At 37.7% G+C, this 24808-nt stretch overlaps 1 protein-coding gene across 1 annotated transcript in view; it reads right to left on the bottom strand.

The window, feature by feature from the left end:
* LOC126162784 (guanine nucleotide-binding protein subunit beta-2-like 1) overlaps positions 1 to 24808 on the bottom strand; it is a 62968-nt gene that overhangs the window by 14927 nt on the left and 23233 nt on the right. Inside the window, exons 4-6 of the mRNA XM_049919501.1 lie at positions 24516 to 24614; positions 19684 to 19794; positions 365 to 505 (exon numbers count right to left, since the gene is read on the bottom strand). Coding sequence (XP_049775458.1) covers positions 365 to 505; positions 19684 to 19794; positions 24516 to 24614 — 351 coding nt within the window. The remainder of the gene's footprint in view (positions 1 to 364; positions 506 to 19683; positions 19795 to 24515; positions 24615 to 24808) is intronic.

The raw sequence follows: 24808 nt of genomic DNA, 5'->3' as shown, positions 1-24808 counted from the left end.
TATTACAATAAGACAATATCTGGGTGACAAACAATGAAAATTGTTAAACGCAACCACTGTCTTGCAGATGATTGGTCTGCAATGCACTGACGTACTACTAGCTTTCAAGCTACTATTCTTTTCTAGTTTAAGCATGCCCATAAATGGAAACCCTTCCTTTGAGGGCACGCATATACTTTAACTAGGCACAATGATAGCCCACAAACTAGAAATGTGCGCAAGACATATCGACTGGCTACAGAGAGTAGATGCCTTTCCTCACTTTTGTTTATATTTTAAGTCATAATATGTAATGTCACAAGAGTGAAGAACACCTTAGCTTATATCTCATTGTCAGTAAATTAACAACTGCAAAGATACTGACCCAAATTTTGATTGAAGGCCCAGTAGCAGCACACAACCAGTATCGATTTGGAGAGAAACAAAGTGCATTGATGATGCTCTTGTGCTCCAGAGTATACAAGTGCTTTTCTTCATTCAGATCCCAAAGCATTACTGTCCAGTCCTGCAAGAGAAAAATTAACTTACAACAATCGTGCCAGCAATGAGGCAGTAAAATAATAAATGACTTTAATACATACTCAGTTAAGACGATGGAAAAAATGATAGGAAGGAAGGAAGGCGCTATAAATAATTCTTTCTGACAATATTCTGTTTCTCTACAGTACATTCCTAACTCAATAGTCAAATAATTAACCAACTGTAGAAAAGGGGATAGTTTTATGATCAATGAAAAAGATAATAAAGCCTCACAATGTCCAATCCTAAGACTACTGTCATTTCTTATACATAAATGACCTTCCATTTCATACACAAGGCAAAATTAGTTATTTATGCATGTAATAGAAGTATTGATCCCAGAACACATACAGCAACATATGATATAGTTAGTAATGTGGTTAAAAAATTATTTTCTTTTCTGCAATTAACATTTCTATATAGGAAGCATATTTAACTTTCGACATAAAAGGATGCTACACCAATGATAAATTTTGGATTGGGCGAATTCACTTGTTTAGTCAGAAAGCAACAATATTTAAGTACACCATTGTGACATAAATACAAAGGCTACATGGAACATGTTACTGTAAACCCTAAGTGACATTTGGAATTACAAAAATATGGAAGGATAGATTGCTACTCATCACACAGAGCCAAGGAGGAGAGGTGGGGAACAACAACAACAACAACAACACTAGTAGATTTATGGGTGGGATAGAGGTCATGTGCAGTATTGGAGTGGGAGCAGGTACATCATGTGTAGGTGGAGGAGGATGGGGACTAGCAAAGATTGAAGCCAAGAAGGGTTACGGGAGGATATATTGTAGCGAGAGTTTCCATCTGTGTAATCAGAGAAGCTGATGTCAGTAGGAAGAATCCACATGGCACATGCTGTGAAGCTGTCATTAAAGTAAAGCACATCATTTTGGGCACCATGTTCAGCAACTAAATGTTCTAGATGTCTCTTGGCTACAGCTTAGCAGTGGCCATTCATGTAGACAGCTTGTTAGTTATCATGCTGATGAAGAAAGTGGCGCGGTAGTTCAGCTATGTTTGTAAATCCCATGGCTGCTTTTTCAGGAAACCCTGCCTTTAATTGGTGGTGGCAGTGGGAAGGATGTTTGGGACTGGTGTTGGTTCTCTGTGTCTCCTGCAAGGACATGAGCCTTGGGGTGCACACCTGGGGGCAGAGGTGAAGTACGAAGGGGCAAGGGTATTACATAGGCTTGGTGGGCAAAGGAATACCAGAGAGAGAGAGAGAGAGAGAGAGAGAGAGAGAGAGAGAGAGAGAGAGAGAGAGAGAGCACCATACAATCACTGCCCACAAAGGAGTACTATTGTGATTCATACCACCCAGTATTTCAAAAACTGAACCACATTCTTCGCCAAGATTTTGAAAACATTCGCTCCGAAATGTAACTTCGCACTCTAGATTTTAAAATGACAATCATGCAATATTTATAACTTTTCACCACCAATTTATGGCAACAATGGTGCAATTCCATCAAGCTCTCCGTCATCAATGGAATCAGCACCAAAACAGTTATCACCATCACCTCCACCACTATAAATCATTAGCTGTTCATGGTCACTGACGATGCCTTCCATTGCTCGTGCTGCTCAAATAAGTTTCTTGCTCCGTCTGATCTTTCCTTCCACAAGGCTGCATCCAGTCTTATGAGCTTCACGTAACAACCTTTCCACCTCTGTTACTATAAAGGACTCGTTCCTGATGTCTTCACATTTCTCCATACTGTCTCAATGTGGTTGAAATGGCAGTGATATGGTGGCCGCCTTACTACAGTGTGATGCTACTCCTTGGTGATTTTGTCTAATACACATACAGGCACATTGGGTGTATTTTCTTTAACGAGCGAATGTAACAGACTTCATCATGCACATATCCACAGCAATGTTTCATACCTGTAACCTATACACCCTAATAAATTTTGACAATAGTCTACGGAGAGCAGCGGCCTGATACTATATTTAAGTTAAAATGAATGATCAAGATCGCAATAATATTTGTTTATTAACCTGTTTCGGCTTGTGTACAAGCCACCTTCAGAATTTTTTGCCCCCTATGGCTGGTGCTGGCGGCTCCTCTGATTTCTTGCAATACCACGATCGAATCACGAAAAATCCGAAGAGCTGCCAGCACCAGTCACAGGGGGCTAAAAATTCTGAAGATGGCATGCACATAAGCCGAAACTGGTTAATGAACAAATATTATTGCTATCTCGACTGTTCATTTTAACTTAAACTGCATCTTTACAATTATCTGTGGTTCAGGCTCTGTTCAGAATCACTGAAAGATACGGAGGGAGCACTGCCCATTACAACGGTTGTAGAGACAGAAACTGTTTTAAGAGGTTCCTAAACCACTCAACAAATCTCGTTTGGTCCATGTCTTCATGGTAATCACCTGTCTTCTTGGACCAAAAAACAAAGTGCATCGGGAACAAAGCCACTGGAAGAACCTGTAAGTACCACAATTAATCTTGCTCCTCTTACCAACGGACGAAGACTGCTACTGCTTTGAGTGTCATCTATCCAGCAATTGCTGACGCCATCCCTGGCATTAACCCATGTTTTATCTAATCATCCACATTATTGAATGAATGTCTCTGTCCACAATTCTGCGCAATAATATGCTTCGAGCCATTACAATATGCGTCTTTTCTAACAGGACTGTGTCTGTCAAGCGATTTTTAACAGAAACCCATATTTTTCAGCATAATTTTTAGTGACATTTTCCCAACCCTGAAAAGTTCACTTTCTTTTCAAAACTAGCAACTTTGCAGTGGTAGGATACTCTTTCCCACTGCAGTAAGCATAAATATGCCTGTAACCTGTGTTGTCTGGAAAGAATCTGAGTCACTGATTGAGTGAGACTGCTTTCTCTTCTTTTCAGAAGTTGATAGAAATACATTATCTGATTGAGATGCCCTCAACTTTTGCAGTAACACACTCCTATTACTGTCCTTGCATTAATTCTAAGAGTTTTCAAGGAACGTTCCACTACTTTATCGGCAGGAAATACTAATGTATTCTTTCTCCTGCAAATAAAACCCACGAGTTCTCCATAATAACTCCAGTACCTGAATGTTTAACGGCATACCTCGTTGCAAAGGATTGTCACTAGGCGAATGAACTATTTTCTGTTGCATTTTCCACATATCAGAATTCCTGCATCACAGTACAATAAAACACAAAGCAGAAACCAACCACATTTTTTATGTTCACACAAATAAAAGTCTGAGTCATGGGAGGCTTGACATCATGACTGGAAGCAATTGCTACATGCGGACTGGTTCACCCCCCCCATGCCTAGCACTTCTCGTTCTTTTGTTAAACTGCTACACTGCCAACCGGAAACCCATTTGTCAAGCACAAAGTTTCAGTGGCCTGAGTATACAGAAGCACGATTCTGCCATGCAGCAACAATGTTAAAATACATTCCAGGCTCAAACTTTCTGTAATCCAGTGCTACACTCTTTCTGCAAGTTAATGCTAATACATTTGGAAACACAAATTAATGCGTAATTCATCAAATACAGAAATCACATACTTAAATATCATTATTAATAGCTGCATGTAACTCTAATACAGGTATGGTTTTGGATTTTGAAAGTAAGAGGCTTTATTTTGATATTTGCATTTTTCACCATAGCAGGGCTATTGGTACAGAAGAAGAAACTTGTGTGTTCATCACAACAGTGTAGTATTTCTGTTTATGTTTGTCATGTCTGATAATATGGTTCTGTCCAAACAACTGACAGCCACAACAAACAAGTAGAAAAGAACAGATATATATTGAATTTAATTGTAGACTGTATTTGGTTCTATGGCACTTCGGAACTGGTTCTCTGGGGCCACAATGAATCTGATGTCTCTCAAAATATTTTTGTGAGCCAATTAAATTTAGTGCAGAACTGGACAAAGATCTTCAAGTTCATCTCAGTCAGGTACCAGCATTCAAAGGCATTTCTAAGATTGTTTGGAATGAACTACTGCAACTCATCTTGGAATTTTACCATGAGGAAGTTCACAAATAGAACATGCCAATTATGTTGCAATAATCTTAGATGAAACCACAGATGCATGTTACGAATTTCAGTCGATTACTGCTTTCTGATATATTGTCGAGGGAAAAACCATTTAAAGATTTAGGGAAAACCCGCTGAATGATTTTGGAGCTTTGGTTAATCAATTTAACTCTTAGCTGGCAGCGACTACATAAAAGTAATAGCTCAGAACTATGATAGTGCAAACATTATGAGTGGCAAGTCACATACGGTACAGAAATTGACTAAGACAAATACTCAAATGCCAACTACAGTCACTGTTTTGTGCACTAGTTTAACATTATTATGTCTACAGCAGCCTCTGTTAATCACAATGGCCGCATCTTTTTAGCACATCTTTCGGGTATTTCTTCTTTCTTTTCAAATTCGCCACAGAGATCAAAAGTAATGGATAGCATTATTTAGAAAAGTTTGCCCCGTGTGTCAGTAATGAGATGGAATTAGCACTTGCAAGTAGTAAAGGATGTTTATGGAAATAGGGAAGACCTTATTACTGTCTCGGAAGCCACTGAAACCAGTGACAGTAGGAGACTGTATTCTCTACTATTGAGAAAGCTAGTTCACACAAAAGAAGACCATAAGATAAGGAATTCATTTTCTGGCTATAATTTTCCAGAAGATAATGCCTCATGTGGACATACCTTTAAATCAGTTTCAAAAGAAGGTAACTGAAAGGACTAAAGCAAAACAATATATTCAGAACTTTGAAGCAGTAATGCAAAACACAAGGAATGGCATTGTCTCCACGATTAATGAGATTAGTTTCGAAAATGATGAAATAGTGCCTGCCAAGAAGCAAAGGATTTTTGATGATTATAAAAGAAGAGATGCTTTTTAAGTTTGTAATGCCATCCTTTCTAATAAAAAAATTTGCTTTCAGTACAGGAACACCTCACTGCAGCCAACTAATTTCACGTAATAAGTATGTATAAATAACACACACATCTTTACTTCCGCAGAAAAGAAAGTTGAAGAGAGAGCTTCGAGTCTTCTATCCTACGCTTGAGTTGAGAGCTGTTTCTGGCACAATTACATTTCTTTTGCTGATTCTAGATGATGGGCTTTGGGACACTTTCGAGACACACAAAGTTTTGAAATTGCTTCTCACAATGCCTTTGCTGACATCAGATACTGATTAATGCTTTCCGATGCTCAAGAAAATTAAAATGTTTCTATGAAAGGCTATGAAATACGAACAACTGAGTGCCTTGGGTATGCTATCCTGTGAAAAGTAATTCATGTGTAAAATTGAAAATTTCAGTTCAACAGTGATCAATTTATTTGCAAACAAGAAGGAGTGACAAACAGATTTCCAATATTATAATTATTTTGAAGCTGTCTTCCTAAAATCATGTAGTTTGCCAAGTAAAATGCTTTCAATTTTAAATGTTGGTAATTTAATTAATTTGCTTCTCAAAATGTAATTAAAAGTTCAAATTATTTATGCATGCTCCATTATTTCTCATGCTAACAGGGTTTATGTTGTATTTGATGTTATTCTGGCAGTTAAGCATGAATGTAAACAAACTAGGACTTTAGCAAGTTGAGAAGAAAAGTGTGATGCAGTGAGTAGGGGGAGGGGGTGTGGGGAGCCACATCTCCCTCTCACAGGGCTGGCAACTTACGACCATATTCTGCGTACCTGGGAGGCAGAACTGATCTAATAGTCATATGGATTACTGATCCCATCTAGTGGTGTGATGTCTTATTCAAATCCTTTGACACACCAAGTTTGGTCTCTGCACTCATTTCTAAATACGGAACGGAAACAATGAGTAGGCACAACACAAAGCAAACTGGAGTACACAAAGCAATTGATATAGGTTTTGGGGTTTGATGGGGGCTAAACATCGATGTCATCAGTCCCCTGTTCCAAACAGATATACTTGTAAAAGGCCTATACAGTAAAAGCGTAACCTCTGCACCCAGAGGGAGGGAATACCAAGGGGTACAGAACTAAAATTAACACCGCAATAACACAAAATAGAGGACACTTAAAAGGAGCAGAGCAAATAGGTGACTAGACTAAAACAAACTACAGTGGTTGATGGATCAGGTAAAAGGTCAACCACTCAACTACAAACAAAGAACCTCCAGCTGGAAAGCATTGATAGAGGTACCAAAACAACCTGTTACCATAAAAGACACTATTTTGGTAGCCACGTCACAAAAGTGGCTGGAGTGGGTGTAGCCTGAGAAATCATGCGAGAGCGCCCACACTAGAGAGTGATAAAAACCAGTTGCACGGATAAAACGTAAAACTAAGTCAGCTATAGAGGCATCGCCACCTAGAATTAAAGGACTGCCGCAAGGGGGCTAAAAGGGGGCAGTCCATCAGAAGATGGACCACTGTCAGCCCTGCATCACAGCGACACTTGGGCAGGTTCTCACGGCAAAGGAGATAGCTGTGAGTCAACCGCGTATGTCCAATTTGGAGACGGCAGAGAACAACTGAGTCCCTATGCGTGCTCCTCAAGGATGAGTTCCATACGGCCATGGACAACTTTACCATGCGGAGCTTATTTGGCGTGTTCAAGACAGACCATTCAGAGCTCTAGAAATCGCGGACCTTGCGATGTAGGGCTGACCAGAGGTCTCTTTCTGTGAGAAATTGATAATGGCTAAATGCAACTCACCAAAATTTAACTTGAACTAAACAAATTTTTACTGTCATGACTAAAGTAAAAGTTTCACTTTTTTTAATATTGTGATTTTACTTAAGTGGTGTTTTCCTATTCTTACACTATAAGAATGCCTTATAATTCTAAAATGAAATAGGGCAATAATTCAGCAAATGGCCTGGAATACGAAAACAAATTTTTAAAATTATATTCGAAGAAATATTATTTGGTAAGTTTGTCGAGTTATTTATTTGGAGCAAGTTCCTTGTACATAACATATTTAGGGCGTATAATAATGCTGTAGTCTCCCTCTATCTTCTCCCCCCAACCCCAACTTCGGGCGTATAATAATGCTGTAGTCTCCCTCTATCTTCTCCCCCCAACCCCAACTTCCCTCCAATACAAAATTGGTGATTTCTTGTCTCAGAAAGTATCCGATCAGTCAAACCCTTCTATTAGTCAAGTTTTACGACAAATTTCTTATCTTCCTAATTCTGTATCTAAATCTAAATACATATTCTGCAAGCCACCACTAAGTCTTGATGGAAGATACTTCATACCACTACTGGTCGCTTTCTTTCCTGTTCCACTCACAAATTAGGCAAGGGAAAATAACCGTCCACACGACTCCATACGAACTCTGATTCTCTTATCTGTGCAGTCCTTGCGAAAATATACATCAGCAGCAATAGAATCATTCTGCAGCCAGCTTCAAATGCCAGTTCTCTAAATTTTCTCAATAATGTTCCTCATAAAGAACGTTGCCTTCCCTCCAGGGATTCCAATTTTAGTTCCTGAAGCATCTCTGCAATACTTGCATGCTGTTCAAACCTGCCAGTAACAAATCTAATAGCCCACCTATTACTTGCTTTGACGTCTTGCTTTCACCTGACCTGATGTGGATATCAGACACTCGAGCAGTACTTAAGAATAGGCCGCCCTAGTGTCCTATTTGCTGTGTCCTTTACAGAAGAATCACACTTTCCCAAAATTCTCCCCGAAGTCTACCATTCACCTTCCCTTCTACAATTATTACATGCCTGTTCCATTTTGTATCACTTTGCAACATTATGCCTTGACATTTAAATGACATGACTGTGTGAAGCAGCACACTACTAATGCTGTACCCTAACATTACTGGTTTGTTTTTCCTACTCTTCTACATTAACTTACATTTTTCTATTCAGTACCTCCTCATTAGTTATGTGACCTATCCATCTTATCTTTAGAATTCTTCTAAAGAAATACATTTCAAAAGACTCTTCTCATGTCTAAACTATTTATCAACCATGCTTCACTTCCATACATGACTACACTAAAAACAAATACTTTTAGGAACGAGTTCGTAACACATCTATATTCGATGTTAAACAGCTCTTCTTCTAACACACTTTTCTTGCCATTGCCAGTATACATTTTACATCCTACCTACTTCACCCATCATCTGCTACTTTGCTGGATCAAATTGCAAAACTCATCTACTACTACTTTTTGTGTCTCACTTTCTAATTTCATTACCTCATCGTCTCCTTATTTAATCTGATTACATTCCATTACCCTTGTTTTGCTTTCATTGATATCCTACTTTCAAGACACTGTCCACTCCTTTCAGCTGCAAAGTCTTTTGCTGTCTCTTACAGAATTACAATGCCATCGCCAAATCTCAATTTTTTTCTTCACCCCTGGAGTTTAATTCCTATTCTAAATTTTCCTTCGGTTTCCTTTACTGCTTGCTCAATGTACAGATTGAGAAACACTGGGATAGGTTACAACCCTGTCTCCCTCCCTTCTCAATAACTGCTTCCCTTTTATGATTCCCCTCAACTCATAGCTGCCATCCAGTTTGCACCAAAGTTTTAAATGGCATTACGTTCCCTGTCTTCTTCCTACATTACATAGAGAATTTTGAAGGGAGTATTCTAGACAACATTGTTGAAAGCTCTCTTTAGTTCTACAAATACCATAAATGTAAGCTTTCCCTTAACCTATCTGCTAAGAGAAGTCAAAGTCAGTACTGCCTTGCTTTTTCCTATGTTTCTCCAGAATTAAAACTGATCTGCCCTGAGGTTGGCTTCTACCAGTTTTTCCATTCTTCCATCAAGAATTCGTGCCAGTATTTTGCAACCCTGACTTATTATACTGATAATTTGGTAATATTCACATTTGTCAGCACCTGCTTTCCTTGGAATTGGAATTATTCCTCTTGGAGGGGTATCTGTTGAGAGGTCAGACAAATCCCTCAATCAGGCAGGTAGGTTAGAAAATTTTAAAAGGGAAATAGATAGGTAAATGTTAGATATAGGGGGAATTAGTGAAATACAGTGGCAGGAGGAACTAGACTTCTAGTCAGGTGACTACAGGGTTATAAATACAAATTCAAATAGGGATTCTACATGAGTAGGTTTAATAATGAATAAAAAAAACAGGAGTGTGGGTAAGCTAGTACAAATAGCATACTGAATGCATTACTGTGGCCAAGACAGACACGAAGCACATGCCTACCACAGCAGTACAAGTTTATATGCTAACTAGTACCGTAGATGAAGAAGAGATTGATGAAATGTATGATGAGATAAAAGAAATTATTCAGATAGTGAAGGGAGATAAACTGAATAGTCATGGGTGACTGGAATTCATTAGTAGGAAATGGAAGAGAAGGAAACATAGTAGGTGAATATAGATTGGGGTTAACAAACAAAAGAGGAAGCCGCCTGGTAGAATTTTGCACAGAGCATAACTTAATCATAGCAGTTGGTTCAAGAATCATGAAAGAAGGTTGAATACACGGAAGAGGCCTGGAGATACTGGAAGGTTTCAGACAGATTATATAATGGTAAGAAACAGGTTTAGGAACCAGGTTTTGAATTTTAAGACATTTCCATGGGCACATGTGTACTCTGACCACAAACTTTTTGTTATGAATTTTAGATTGAAGCTGAAGAAATTGCAAAAAGGGGGGAATTTAAGGAGATGGGACCTGGATAAACTGACAGAATCAGAGGTTGTACAGAGTTTCAGGGAAAGCATAAGGGAACGATTGACAAGAATGGGTAGCTTTGAGAGATGGAATAGTGAAGGAAGCAGAGGATCAAGTAGGTAAAAAGATGAGGGCTAGTAGAAATCCTTGGGTAACTGAAGAAATATTGAATTTAATTGATGAAAGGAGAAAATATAAAAATGCAGTAAATGAAGCAGGAAAAAAGGAATACAAACGTCTCCAAAATGAGATTGACAGGAAGTGCAAAATGGCTAAGCACGGATGGCTAGAGGACAAGCGTAAGGATGTAGAGGCATGTATCACTAGGGGTAAGATAGATACTGCCTACAGGAAAATTAAAGAGACCTTTGGAGAAAAGAGAACCATTTGCATGAATATCAAGAGCTCAAATGGAAACCTAGTTCTAAGCAAAAAAGAGAAAGCAGGAAGGTGGAAGGAGTATATAAGGCATCTATACAAGGGCAATGTACTTGAGGACAATATTACGGAAATGGAAGAGGATGTAGATGAAGATGAAATGGGAGATACGATACTGCGTGAAGAGTTTGACAGAGCACTGAAAGACCTGAGTCGAAAGAAGGCCCTGGGAGTAGACAACATTCCATTAGAACTACTGACGGCCTTGGGAGAGCCAGTCCTGACAAAACTCTACCATCTGGTGAGGAAGATGTATGAGACAGGCGAAATACTCTCAGACTTCAAGAAGAATATAATAATTCCAATACCAAAGAAAGCAGGTGTTGACAGATGTGAAAATTACCGAACTATCAGTTTAATAAGTCACGGCTGCAAAATACTAACACGAATTCTTTACAGACGAATGGAAAAACTATTAGAAGCCGACCTTGGGGAAGATCAGTTTGGATTCTGTAGAAATGTTGTAACACGTGAGGCAATACTGACCCTGTGACATATCTTAGAAGATAGGTTAATGAAGGGCAAACCTATGTTTCTAGCATTTGTAGACTTAGAGAAAGCTTTTGACAATTTTGACTGGAATACTATTTTTCAAATTCTGACAGTGGCAGGGGTATAATAAAGGGAGTGAAAAGCTATTTACAATTTGTACAGAAACCAGACTGCAGTTATAAGAGTCAAAGAGGCATGAAAGGGATGCAGTGGTTGTGAAGGGAGTGAGACAGGGTTGTAGCCTATCCCTGGTGTTATTCAATCTGTATATTGAGCAAGCAGTAAAGGAAACAAAAGAAAAATTTGGAATAGGAATTAAAATCCATGGAGCAGACGTAGAAACTTTGAGGTTCACCAATGACATTGTAATTCTGTCAGAGACAGCAAAGGACCTGGAAGAGCAGTTGAATGGAATGGGCAGTGTCTTTAACATCATCAAAAGCAGAATGAGGATAATGGAATGTAGTCTAATTAAATCGGGTTATGCTGAGGTAATTAGATTAGGAAATGAGACGAAGTAGTAAACGAATTTTGCTATTTGGGGAGCAAAATAACTGATGATGGTCAAAGTAGAGAAGATATAAAATGTAAACGCAATGGCAAGGATAGCATTTCTGAAGAGAAATTTCTTAACATTGAGTATAGATTTAAATGTCAGGGAATTGTTTCTGAAAGTATGTGTGTGGAGTGTAGCTATGCATGGAAGTGAAACATGGACAATTTCTAGTTTGGACAATAAGAGAATAGAAGCTTTTGAAATGTGGGGCTACAGAAGAATGCTGGAGATTAGATGGGTAGATCATGTAACTAATGAGGAGATACTGAATAGAATTGGGGAGAAGAGGAATTTGTGGCACAACTTGACTGGAAGATGGGATCGGTTGGTAGGACATGTTCTGAGGCATGAAGGGATCACTAATTTAGTATAGGAGGGCAGTGTGGAGGGTAAAAATAGCGTAGGGGAACCAAGAGATGAATACACTAAGCAGATTCAGAAGGATGTAGGTTGCAGTAGGTACTGGGAAATGAAGCTTTCACAGGATAGAGTAGCATGGAGAGCTGCTTCAAACCAGTCTCTGGACTGAAGACAACAACAACCTTCCTCTCAAAGTCTGAGGGTATTTCACCTGTCTGATTTCTTGCACACTAGATCAAATATTTTTTGGCATGGCTGACCCTCCAAAGGCTATCAGTAGTTCTGACAGACTTGGGTCTACTCCAGGGACCTCGTTTCGACTTAGGTCTTCTGGCAATTTTCTCGCAGTATCATATTTCCCATCTCCTCTTCATCTATGTCCTCTTCCCATTCTATAATACTGCCTTATAGTTGATCTCCTTTGTACAGCTTCTCTATATATTCCTTCCAACTTTCCCTTCTTTGCTCACTACAAGTTATCCACCCGAGATATTTTACATTCAGACAGCTGTCTCTTTCTTCGAAGACCTCTTTACTTTTCTAAATCCTTATATTCGTCCTCTAGCCATTCCTGCTTAACCATTTTGCACTTCCTGCCAGTCTTAGTTTTGTGTTTTTCCCTTCATCAATTATGTTCAATATCCCCTGTTAAATCCAAGGATTTCTACTGTGCCTTGTCTTTTTTTACCTCTCTGATCCTTTTATGCTGCACTGTTTCCTCTTTCCAAGCTACCCATTCATCATCTACTGTATTCCTATGTCCTGTTTCACTCAGTCCCACTTCCTTAATTTCCTACCTTTTTGCAATTTCTTTACTTTTAACCTACACCCTGTAACCAATAAATTGTGGTCAGAGTCCACACCTGGTCCCAGAAACTTTTCAATTTAAAATCTGGTTCCAAAAGCTGTCTTACCATTATACAATAAATCTGAAACCGTCCAGTGCCTCCAGGTTTCTTTCACATACACAACCTCCTTTCATGATTCTTAAACTGTCTGTTAGGAATAATTTGATTATGCTCTGTGCAAAATTCTATCAGGTGGCTCCCCCTTTCTTTCCCTTCACCCAGTCTGCATTCACCAACTAATTTTTCTCCTCTTCCTTCTCCTATTATCAAATTCCAGTCCCCCACAGCTTAAATTTTCATCTCCCTTAACTATCTGAATAGTGTGTTATCTCATCATACATTTTTTTCATTCTTTTCATCATTTGTGGAACAAGTTAGCATATGAACTTTTGATACTGTGGTGAGTGTGGGCTTTGTGTCTATCTTTACTATGATAATTCATTCACTATGATCTTCACAGAAGCTTACTCACACTCCCGTTTTCTTATTCAATATTAAACCTAGTCCTGCATTACCCCTATTTGATTTTGTATTTGCAACCCTGTATTCACCTGACTGAAAGTCCTTTTCATTCTGCCACCACTGAACTTCATTAATTCCCACAATTTACAACTTCAAATAATACTACCACTTTTCAAATTTTCAAACCCACCTGACCTATTAAGGGCTCTTAGTATTCCACATTTCAATATGTAGAACACCAGTTTTGTTTCTCCTGATGATGTCATCCTCCTAAGTAGTCCTCTTCCAGAGATCCAAATGGGGGACTACTTTACCCCAGAATATTTTACCCAAGACAATGCCATCCTTTAGCCATACAATACAGCAGCATGCCCTTGGGGCAGGGCCTGTGACTGTAGTTTACCCTTACTTTCAGCCACCTGCAGTACCAGCACAGTGTGATGGTTTGCCCGCTTTATTTATCCGTTTGTTGTCCTCGGTGTCGACTTACTGCGTTGTGATACTGGCTGAAAAATGGGGTGTGGAAGTACAACACTGACTACTTTAAATAATATGGCCGACAGGTGCGCAGTTGCGTTTCATGGTAGTTTACCGTATTTACTCGAATCTAAGCCGCACTTGTTTTCCGGTTTTCGTAATCCAAAAAACCGCCTGCGGCTTAGAATTGAGTGCAAAGCAAGCAGAAGTTATGAAAAATGTCTGTACATGCCGCCACAACTTAAACTTCTGTCACCGAATATATGTAGCGCTACGCAGGCATGTTTTGTAGGCACAAGGATAAATACTGGCGCCAAAATCTCAGCGTCAGTAAATAAATTAAAAAAAAAAAAGTGGAAGACGAGGTTTTTTTTTCTCCACCGCGAGTTTCGACCACTGCATTTTCATACATTATCCAACGAAGTAAATACAAATTCCGTATTGTTCATCTTCGAATGTAGCGCAATTTCAGTGTACTACGGAAATCTGACTGGCAAGACTGTTTGGGATGTTTGTCAATATGGCCAACTCTACGTTCTGAATTTTTTCCTATCTGTGAGAAGAGATGGTTGCTAATAGGAACCTGATGAAATTTGAATCATATACAGTATTCTCTTCACCATAAGAATTATACGAATATAAACATTTTGCCATGTATTCTTTCGTGTTTGCTGCTATCTCATTTAAATCCTGTCTGCCTAATAAACTACGAAACGAGAGTGAGACAACAGCAAACGCGGAAGAATATACGTATCGTGTCATGTTTATATTCGTATTATTCTTATGCCTAATAGTGATACAGTCAGAAATGAAGCACGGCAAGTGACTAGATTTTTAAATCTAAAATGACTAATTTCTGTGCAGAATTTGATGTAATAAAGAAGCGACCGCAAAGATTTTCAAACGGAGAAAAATTTTCGCCTAACTTTCGTTCAGAACATGTTCTATCATACACAGTCTATTATTTGATTCTTGTTGATCATTATCAAAGAAAGCAGCAGTGTAAGTAACAACAAATTGCGGTCTCTTGCCATTGTTTCGCTAATGAGATGATTCCTCTTTTTTTTTTTTTTTAATTGTACGCGGCGGTAGCGCGCACAAAAGCAAGCCGTGCCGCGAGCCGCGACAGGCCGTAAACACGCACTATCAGAATGCGACAAACAATGCATGACACAGTGCAGTAATGCATTTTCAGCTTAAGAGTGACGCAAACACCTATAACAAAGAAAACGGCAATTATCAGATCAAAGAAATATAAGCAATCGATTCAAACCAGACGAAGCACGTGAAAAAGGAAGGGCACCCGTATAAATACGGACGGAGCACCTGACGCATAGCAATGGCTACGTGGTAAAGCTTAACTGCTAAGCTTAGACTCGAACCAAACTACTGTAGCTGTATCGTCATTCATTCGACCTAAATTGTGTCTCATATTACAATGGACAAACTTTCTTTTGATTTGGAGGTGCGGCCTAAAACTTTTCTCTCCCCTTAAATTTCGAGTCTCAAATTTCAGGTGCGGCTTAGATTTGGGAATTTTTTTTTCCTTTATTTCGAGTCTCATTTTTCAGGTGCGGCTTAGATTCGAGTGCGGCTTAGATTCGAGTAAATACGGTACTTCCACTGTTCACAACCCCCCCCCCCCCCATAATAAGATTTATATAAGGCCAGTGCACTATTTTTTTCAATTTCCATAAGCCTCATTTATAGTATGCAGGCAAACCTCCACACTGCTACAATAGTTTACTACTGAACATTTACGAGCAGTAAAAACTTAACCACAAAGTTCACAGTTCTTGAAGAATAGAAAGGTACATATGGAGCAGACACTATCATTGTTTTAACACATGGCCTAATTGTTTAACACTTATTTCACAGTTAAGTTGAAGCATTGTTGTTCTAATCAATACAGGTTTCTCGTCAAACTCAGCCTTGGACTGACTGTCTCGGGACCAAAAATTGGGCCCTTATATATCCTCACAATAATAGGTACTGGAACTACACATTGTTCGATGTTTAATTTGCAGAAATCACAATTAAAACTTAACTTATTACATCAACTGAATACATCGAAAACTTCCTTCTTTTTAACAGTTTCTCCTGCTACAAGGGTTAAGCCAAATTTTGTTTAAATCACGAAATTAACATATAGTTACGCAAACAATACTTTGACAAAACTGTTAATTACTTCTGAATTAATTAAGGGTTGGCTTTGCTAACATGTTTTCAAAGAGTCAAATACATCCTTTAAGAATACTGTTAGTTGTTCCTCCGAATGTTTATAATTAGTATAGAATTTATATTTCTTTGTAAGTCAACAATAGAATTTAAGTTATGAAACAATTGTGACTCTTCAAACAATTACTGACTTCACCCTACAATGGAAGTATTAACTAGAAATAGTCTAAATTAGAAAATCAATTACATACATAAAACTAAGCACAAAATTACACCTGGTGTTATATTCTTTAAAACTGAGGATCAACCTTTCTCTATTATGAAAATACAGATTATACTCACATGTTAATGGTAATTAATTCAAAAATGAAAAAAATGAATTTTAAGGAGGCAGATGGCAAAACAATAGGAGAAGTAAAAATATCCCAGCTTGCTTCGTCATGACAGCAAGTTATAAGTGTAGATCAGTCAATCATCCAGACTGCTGGCCCTGCAACTACTGAAAAGGCTGCTACCAAACGATATGTTTGTCTACCCTCTCAACAGATAGTCCTCTGTTGAGGTTGCACCTACAGTACCGATATCTGTATCATTGAGGCACGCAAGCCACCCCACGACTGGCCTAGTCCAGGGATCCTGGAGGGGTGTGTGGGGGGGATTTAGGATACAGAAGTATGTAATCAAGTCTAGTATCAACACCAGAGTACTGAAGGATGTTGGGATCTTGACAACTTTTTCAAAACACATGTAGTCAATTATGTCCTTTATAAAGGGCAAATCGAAAACTTAAGGATTTAACATGAGTACAGAAAAAGAGTCAGTTACGTGTTCAAATATACACACTATTTTGGCAATGCATATTTAATGTCTTGTGGGAAATGTACGGTATTTTAAAAGAAACTTTTCTTGACTAACACATTCCATTCCCAGGAAGGACATATTTTGTAACTCAATCACTTTATTATACTTCTTTCCTCTGTGGAACACGATGAATCTACATCTACACCCGGCAATCCACTGTGAGGTGCATGGCAGAGGGTACATCCCATTGTACCAGTTATTAGGGTTCCTCCGTGTTCCATTCACATGTGGAGTGGGGGAAGAATGATTGAGTGCCTCAGTACATGCAGTGATTATTCTAATCCCCTATGTGAGTGATATATATGTAGGGGATTGTTGTATATCCCTAGAGTAATCATTTAAAGCCAATTCTTGAAACTTTGTTAATAGACTTTCTTGGGATAGTTTAAGTCTGTCTTCGAGAGTCTGCCCAGTTCAGTTCCTTCAGCATCTCCGTGACAATACTCCATTGATTAAACAAACCTGTGATCATGTTGCCTGTTAGTCCTATCCAGTACGGGTCACATGAGTGATTTGTAAGAAATATTTTTTGTAGACTGATTGTACTTCCCAGTGTTCTACCAATGAACAAAGTCTACCAACTGCTTTACCAACAACTGAACCTATGTGATCATTCAATATCGTATCCCTACAAAGTGTGACACCCAAGTATCTGTAAGAGTTGGCTGATTCCAACAATAACTCATTAATATTATAATATCTTACGACAATGTTTCATTGTTTTGTGAAGCGCAAAAGTTTACATTTCTGAACATTCAGAGCATCTTGCCAACCTCTGCACCATATTAAAGTCCTATCAAGATATGCCTTAACATTCATGCAGCTTCTCTCAAACAGTACTTTCACACTTCCCTGGAACACACCTGAAGTTACTTCCACATTTGACGATGTCTCTCCATACAAGATAACATGTGTCCTCCCTACCAAAAAGCCCTCAATCTAGTCACAAATTTAACTTGGTACCCCATGTGATCATACTTTTGATAATAAGCATTTGTGTGGTACTGAGTCAAATGCTTTTTGGAAACCAAGAAACACAGCACCTACCTGGTTACCTTGCTCCAAAGCTTTCAGTATATCAAGTGAGAAAAAAAGCACGAGTTGGATTTCACATGATGTTTTCAAAATTCATGCTAGTTGGCATTGGAAGGTGGTTTTGGGCATCACTTCTGCTACCCTTCTTGTAGTCTGGTGTGACCTGTGCCTTTTTCCAAGAAATTGGCACAGTTTTTTGTTTTAGACAGATTATAGTTAGAAGAGGGGCTAACACTGACAAATTCAGTACAGAATCAGCAGGGATTCCATCAGGGCCTGGAGCTTTGTTCCACTTTAACAATCTCAGCTGTTTCTCACCATCACTGACACTAATACTTATTTCATTCACCTTTTCAATGGCAGAGTATTAAATCGAGGCAGGTTTTCCTTTGTAAATGAACATTTGAAAACTGAGTTAAGAATTTCAGCTTTACGTTTGCTAACCTCAATTTCAGCACCTGTCTCATTTGCTGGGGACTAGACACTAACTCTGGTGCCACTAACAGCCTTTGTATATGACCAGAATTTCTTTTGGATTTGGTGAAATGTTTGACAAGATTCTGCTGAATGAGTGTACTATGTTACACAATTTAAATATCCGGGAATGGCATGAAAGCAGGTAATGTAACATGTCAAGTAGAAAGTACACCATTTGCCAAAATTATGGACTAAGTTCGCTGTTTCATCCACACAGAAGTTCCATTTCTACAAATCACAATTACATTTAGGTTCCATATTATAAATGTTATTTCTGTCACTTATAAAGTTAGGTGATCTTTGTAGGAAAATTTTCAAATACATAGGACAATTTGTTAGAGAAATTTCTAGAAACTACTACAAGTATCATTCAAAACTTTTTCCTGCACTACAATGAATAGCTAATCCACAAGAAGACGAACATCTGAAGCAATTTCTTACGAACTAATTATCTTAAGATTATTACTCTTCTAAGCAAAAAGACTTCTCGTTTGAGTTAATACAGGGTGATTCACAAGTGTCTTCAGGATTTCAGTAGACAACTGTGCAAAAGCTGCAAGGCACAGAAAATAGACAAACCCCAGGGGATTGTAACTTGAACACACTCAATATGGGCATTTGTGACACATCACATAATGTGATATTAAACTCTTGCCTTTTCTGTGTTCTTGAGCTCACTAAATGAGAATCAGTTATGACAGTTCAGTGATTATTTCATACCAAATATCAGGTAGACGGAACCAACAGACCAAACTAATGTGTGTGCTGACATCATAGCAAACACATTCATCACTCCATTATATACCACCATGTTCTGACATCTACCCCTAATGGTGAACTAAGCTGCTAAACCAGGGAGTGAATTACAGGCAAACTTACAGTGATGCTCTATCCACTGATATGGTACTTTTTGCATAAATTTTGAAGTTTTTGAAGTCATTCTTTGAAACCCTGGAGATACTTATGAATACCCTATAAGGTATATATGCCGTTACCAAGTATTATGAAAGAGTAAAGAAAATAATGGGAATAATATCTAAAAAGATGAGCCAGCAAAGCAGACAGTTCACAACTCTGGTACTGTTACAAAAGAAACTGGCAAAATTAAGTGCTTGAAGAGAAAGAAAACAATGTATAGCTGTAGCTTTTTGAAGTAAATGTTATGCAGGATATTTCACACTATCAGTTTTTATATTTATTATGGAATACTGTATAATAAAATAAAAATATAATCTGTAGCACGGAGAGGGAGGGAGAGGGCGGGAGATGAAAAAAGGACACAAAGTTTTAAGATGACTCATGGATTTTCTACCTTGCCCCCAGACGCACAGAGAGAACCATCTGGTGAGATGGTGACTGAATTCAGGTAGCCTGTGTGTCCAATGTGGTCAGCTTTAATCTTGCAATTAGAAAGTCCCCACACCTGCAAAAATTACACTATATTAAATATTGGTGACGACTGGGTCCACAGCCTTCATCAGATTTTTAAATGAAGTCATTCTGCTTTAGGCTGCTAAAATATTATTTACTGTGACTGCAATTTTGATACAGGGTCATTCGGGGTGTCTACAGATTTTCAGAGGATCAAATTCATGACATTTTCCATGACTTTTTCATTACCTCTTAAGTTATATTCATGATCTCTCGAAAATAAGCTAGTACAATGACAAACACCTATTTTGTTAGCCTGGAAACTGTTTGAAATGAAAGCTGAATGCAATAATTCTTGTGTCAGCATGAATAACTTAATTATGTATGACTTTTAGTATACCATTCATCAAATGCTATAAAAACATTTAACTCTCACACAGAATGGGGTATGACTATTTTCAGATATATTTATCATCACATCAATATAATGAAAATTTACAATTTTTCTCAAGACAATATAATGATTCTGAAGGTACAAAATCTATGTCTAATGTTAAACTTCACAGTAAACATCTAAATGTGTAAGATTCTTAGCTAAAACCAGAAAATTTCAGTATATAAAACTTCAGCTGCTTCCTTTGCCTTTTCAATAATCATATTTTTTTTATTTTTGAGCTTTATTTCTTGAACTGTTATTTTAGAATTGACCTGTTCATTTTCATTAGATTTCTTTTTTCAAGGCTTCAACTCTTTTTGATTAAGCATGCTTCACAGCTAGTATAACTTATTTTGTAATGTCCACATTCAGTTGTTTCTCACTATCAAGTAAACCACCTAATGATTGTATTGCATTGTAAACCCTTCTAACAATTTTAGATTCTTCTAAGTTTTCAACTAAAACATCTTTGTTAACATAAAAGCTTCTTTTAACTGCAGTGTTTCCATGAAACATGCAAACCAGCTTCTACACCAACTGTATGAAGTCATTTGAAGTAAAAGATGGCAGCCGAAGTACATCACGAGTGTGATATTCCTGTTAGTAAGCCTAGAAAATGTGTGAAAAGTGCAAACAATTCAGCGTTTACCGTAATAATATGTGCTTGGTGTGTCATATTGCCGGAAAAATAAATGAAATAAAGACTAAGGACATAGAAGAATGCTATAAAGACACTGCCTGCATAGCAACCACGTCCTACAACAGTGATATGAACATATTTCTCGAAACTCATCAAGTGAGTACTATGGCATACATTTGAACCACACTTCTATTCCAGAATGAGATTTTCACTCTGCAGCGGAGTGAAAATCTCATTCTGGAAACATCCCCCAGGCTGTGGCTAAGCCATGTCTCCACAATATCCTTTCTTTCAGGAGTGCTAGTTCTGCAAGGTTCGCAGGAGAGCTTCTGTAAAGTTTGGAAGGTGGGAGACGAGGTACTGGCAGAAGTAAAGCTGTGAGTACCGGGCGTGAGTCGTGCTTCGGTAGCTCAGATGGTAGAGCACTTGCCCGCGAAAGGCAAAGGTCCCGAGTTCGAGTCTCGGTCGGGCATACAGTTTTAATCTGCCAGGAAGTTTCATATCAGCGCACACTCCGCTGCAGAGTGAAAATCTCATTCTGGAATAGAAGTGTGGTTCAAATGTATGCCATAGTACTCACTTGATGAGTTTCTAAACAATGACACACAAGAGAGATGCTGCATGAAACAAAACAAAAAAATGCCATATGAATTATACCTATATGTTTGTGACAGTAACGTACCAACAAAGGCTTTTTACATGGATACATAAGATGTACCATAAATATATCTTGGTACTATTGTATATTTAACATGATGATGTAATATTATTATTATTACTATTGTGAATGAATAATTGTTGTATTATCAATATTACTTATAATTATTGTAATTTTAAAAAACGTATGAACACACTGACGATGCCAATTGCATGGAAAACATACTGAAAGGCAAATAAATTCTAAATTTATTGGAAGGTGATCACGTTTATCCTTCATAGGATTGAATTGTTTACTTGTTTTTCAGTATATTCACAAATTTAAAATATTCTCTCTCCACTTTGTCAGCTATTGGAGTAGTCAGATGTTTGATACAAATTCTTACAACCGAATTGTTACTCAAAATGGAGCTCTGCATAAATTTTAATGATAAACATGAGCGACCTTTGACTATCTTTAATTTAAAGACCTCTTTTCAGTAGTTTTTAGGTACAGACTTTGCAAAATACCTGTGCACTATTTTCTGAAAATAAGGATAAATATTTCTGTATGGTTCTTACTAGCAGCAGTGGCACTGAATCTGATATCTACATGACGACTTGTTTTATAACTACATGCTTTGGTCGAAACTTCTACTTTCTGATGGTGTTTTATGTACTTCAGCAACATAATTTTTCAAATGTGGTGTACTTTCAAGTGCTCTTTTCATGACTTCAATATTTCCAACCCATCTTACGGAACAGTGATATTTGGAGGAGAATCCTTCATAAAGTACTAGATAACGTCTAAGAAATTCATGAACATTCCAACCACTTTTATTATAGACAGTTTTCAAAGCTCCATTCACTACATGAAGTGAGCAAGTCCCACAATGAAACATTTGTGGCTGATCATTTTCTTCACTGATGATAAATGCTGGCAAAGCACGCACTTCCAAGTTCACATTTGGCACATCCATTGGAATTTTAATTACATTCACAGATGACAAATTCAAACCATTCAGAACATCCAGGAAACTTTACTGTAAATCAGAAGATGTGGTAGAATTAAAAAAATGTAGATGTTCAAGATCTTTTAGATACAGACTGATTTTGTTGATCCCAGAAATGGACCACCAATCAATCTGTACCTTTTTGGACAACTTTGTTTAAACTCTCATTATATGACACACAAAAGAATTCAACTTCCCTGACTTTATTAGCAAGGAGATTCTGGAAATGAGGGCCAACTCCATAAGTAATTATATATGACAACTTACTCTGGTTTAACCGTTTTCTTTTTTGGCAGCCATGTCGTCAGGAAACATAATTTGGGGTATGTCTGTTGTGTTTCCAGCACTTCTTACTGAAGAATGAGACATGACTATTCACAGCCCATTTAATTTCAGATTTTACTATCTCATCAATAACTAAAAAAATGTTTCAGTGAATTTGTTTTGGAACACTCTTCAACTGAAGTTCTGGAGGTTGTAGCACAAACAGGTGATTGTAATTCAGTACTGCCATTCAAATTCTGTGCAGAAGAAACTTTAGAGTGTGCTGCACTGTTTTTACTACAGCAAAACAACTTGTTTTGTTGCCTTGAAACTAATGAATGAACCAAATCTGAATCTCTCTCCTTTTTTATGTATTTTTACACATGAAATGCTGCTAGCAATAATGGAAAGTCACATTTGCACAAAATGCTCGCCAGATGTCAAATTACAGTCCACGAGTATTAGTCATATGGGGCACGAAAAGTTTTGGCTAGCTAGAAATCTATTTTACTTTGATCATCTGTAACACCTTGAAAATAAGATTAACATTACAATGGTTTTATTCTAATTATTAGAAACTTTTAAGGAAATGCCTTTCCAAAAAAAGATCCAGATTAAAGATATTTAAACAGAAGTGAGAGTGGACAGAATTAAAGAAACAGCTGTTCAAACTGATAATCATCCAGCAACACAAGATGGCAACACTGTCTTGGAAAGAGCTACAATTTATACGTCATTCCCACAGGTGTATACACCACATATACTCAAACGAAGTCACACATCTAAATTTCTCAATTTCCCCTCAAGTTTGCAAACTGCAGTAGCAGAGGCATTTCTAACATGGCTTGCACATATGGACACCTAAGTCCCCTACTCATAACAAAGACTTAAGTGATTTGGTGAATCTTCTATATAATTTTTTTAATTAAGTGGTCTGCTGATTACAACATTTTTGGGGGTAGCTGTAACTCACTATTCCCTTCTAGACCTCATCTGACTGACGTACAAAACAAAATTCGTGACCATACACTTAATTTCATTACCTTTAACTTTTCACTACTTTCATGGCCACTTTTTCATTTTCATGACCTGTAGACATGCTGTCATCTTAAGTACATTGTGATCTACCACACCTGCTAAATGAAATTTTGATTTTAGTGTTTATCACTTCTGCTGTTATTACACCAGCTTTCTAACATGTGCTGGCAGGATGTACAGAACACAAAATAAATTTACAGCACCACATGCATTTTCTTTTATATTGCTGAGCTTTATCTTATCGAGTAGGTTACAACATCCCACAATGCTTGACAATGACCATGTGCTGACATTGCTATCACAATAAATAATATTTTAACAGTCTAAAGCAGAATAACTTCATTCAAAAGAATATTAAAATAAATGTAAATTGTGAACATTATGTGGTGCAGACAATTTGAATGAATCAGAACTTAAATCTTAGGGATGGAAATGAGAGGACAAAGACTAGAGGTGCGTGAAATACACAAAACAACAACAGATTCAGACTTCCTGCACAATCAAACCACCAACTAAACCACAAATACACACACTTCTTTCCATAAATAGTGAACAGGACACATGTAGTATGTGCAGGCTAACAAAGTCAGCAACACAAGACAATGCACAAGAAAAAACGGATTTCATTTGAGTCTCATTATTAGATAAATTTTGTTTGCGAATACAGTTAGAGAGAGAGAGAGAGAGAGAGAGAGAGAGAGAGAGAGAGAGACAATGAACTCAGAACACTGCAATATGCAGCCTACCTTTACTCTCTTATCCCAACCACCAGAGACAATAATTGGGTTCTGCACATTAGGCGAAAAGCGAACACAAGAGACCCAGTCTGTGTGTCCACCATCATCCTGAAACAGAGAATTTTTACAGAGAGAGATAGTCAAAGTGTTTATTTGCACTCCAACAAGTGCTTTATTACTTATTTTAGAAGTTATAATATATAAATTACACGAAGAGTCAAAATAGCACAGTAAAATGCATGTATGTGAGTTAGAATAAGGAACAGCATAATGATTACTGTGGAGAGGAAGGTAATCACACC

The sequence above is a fragment of the Schistocerca cancellata genome, chromosome 2 (assembly GCF_023864275.1).
Source record: "Schistocerca cancellata isolate TAMUIC-IGC-003103 chromosome 2, iqSchCanc2.1, whole genome shotgun sequence".
NCBI classification, from domain to species: Eukaryota; Metazoa; Arthropoda; class Insecta; order Orthoptera; family Acrididae; genus Schistocerca; species Schistocerca cancellata.
The sequence above is the reverse complement of the archived record's forward strand: the minus strand, read 5'-3'. Positions and strand labels throughout refer to the sequence as shown.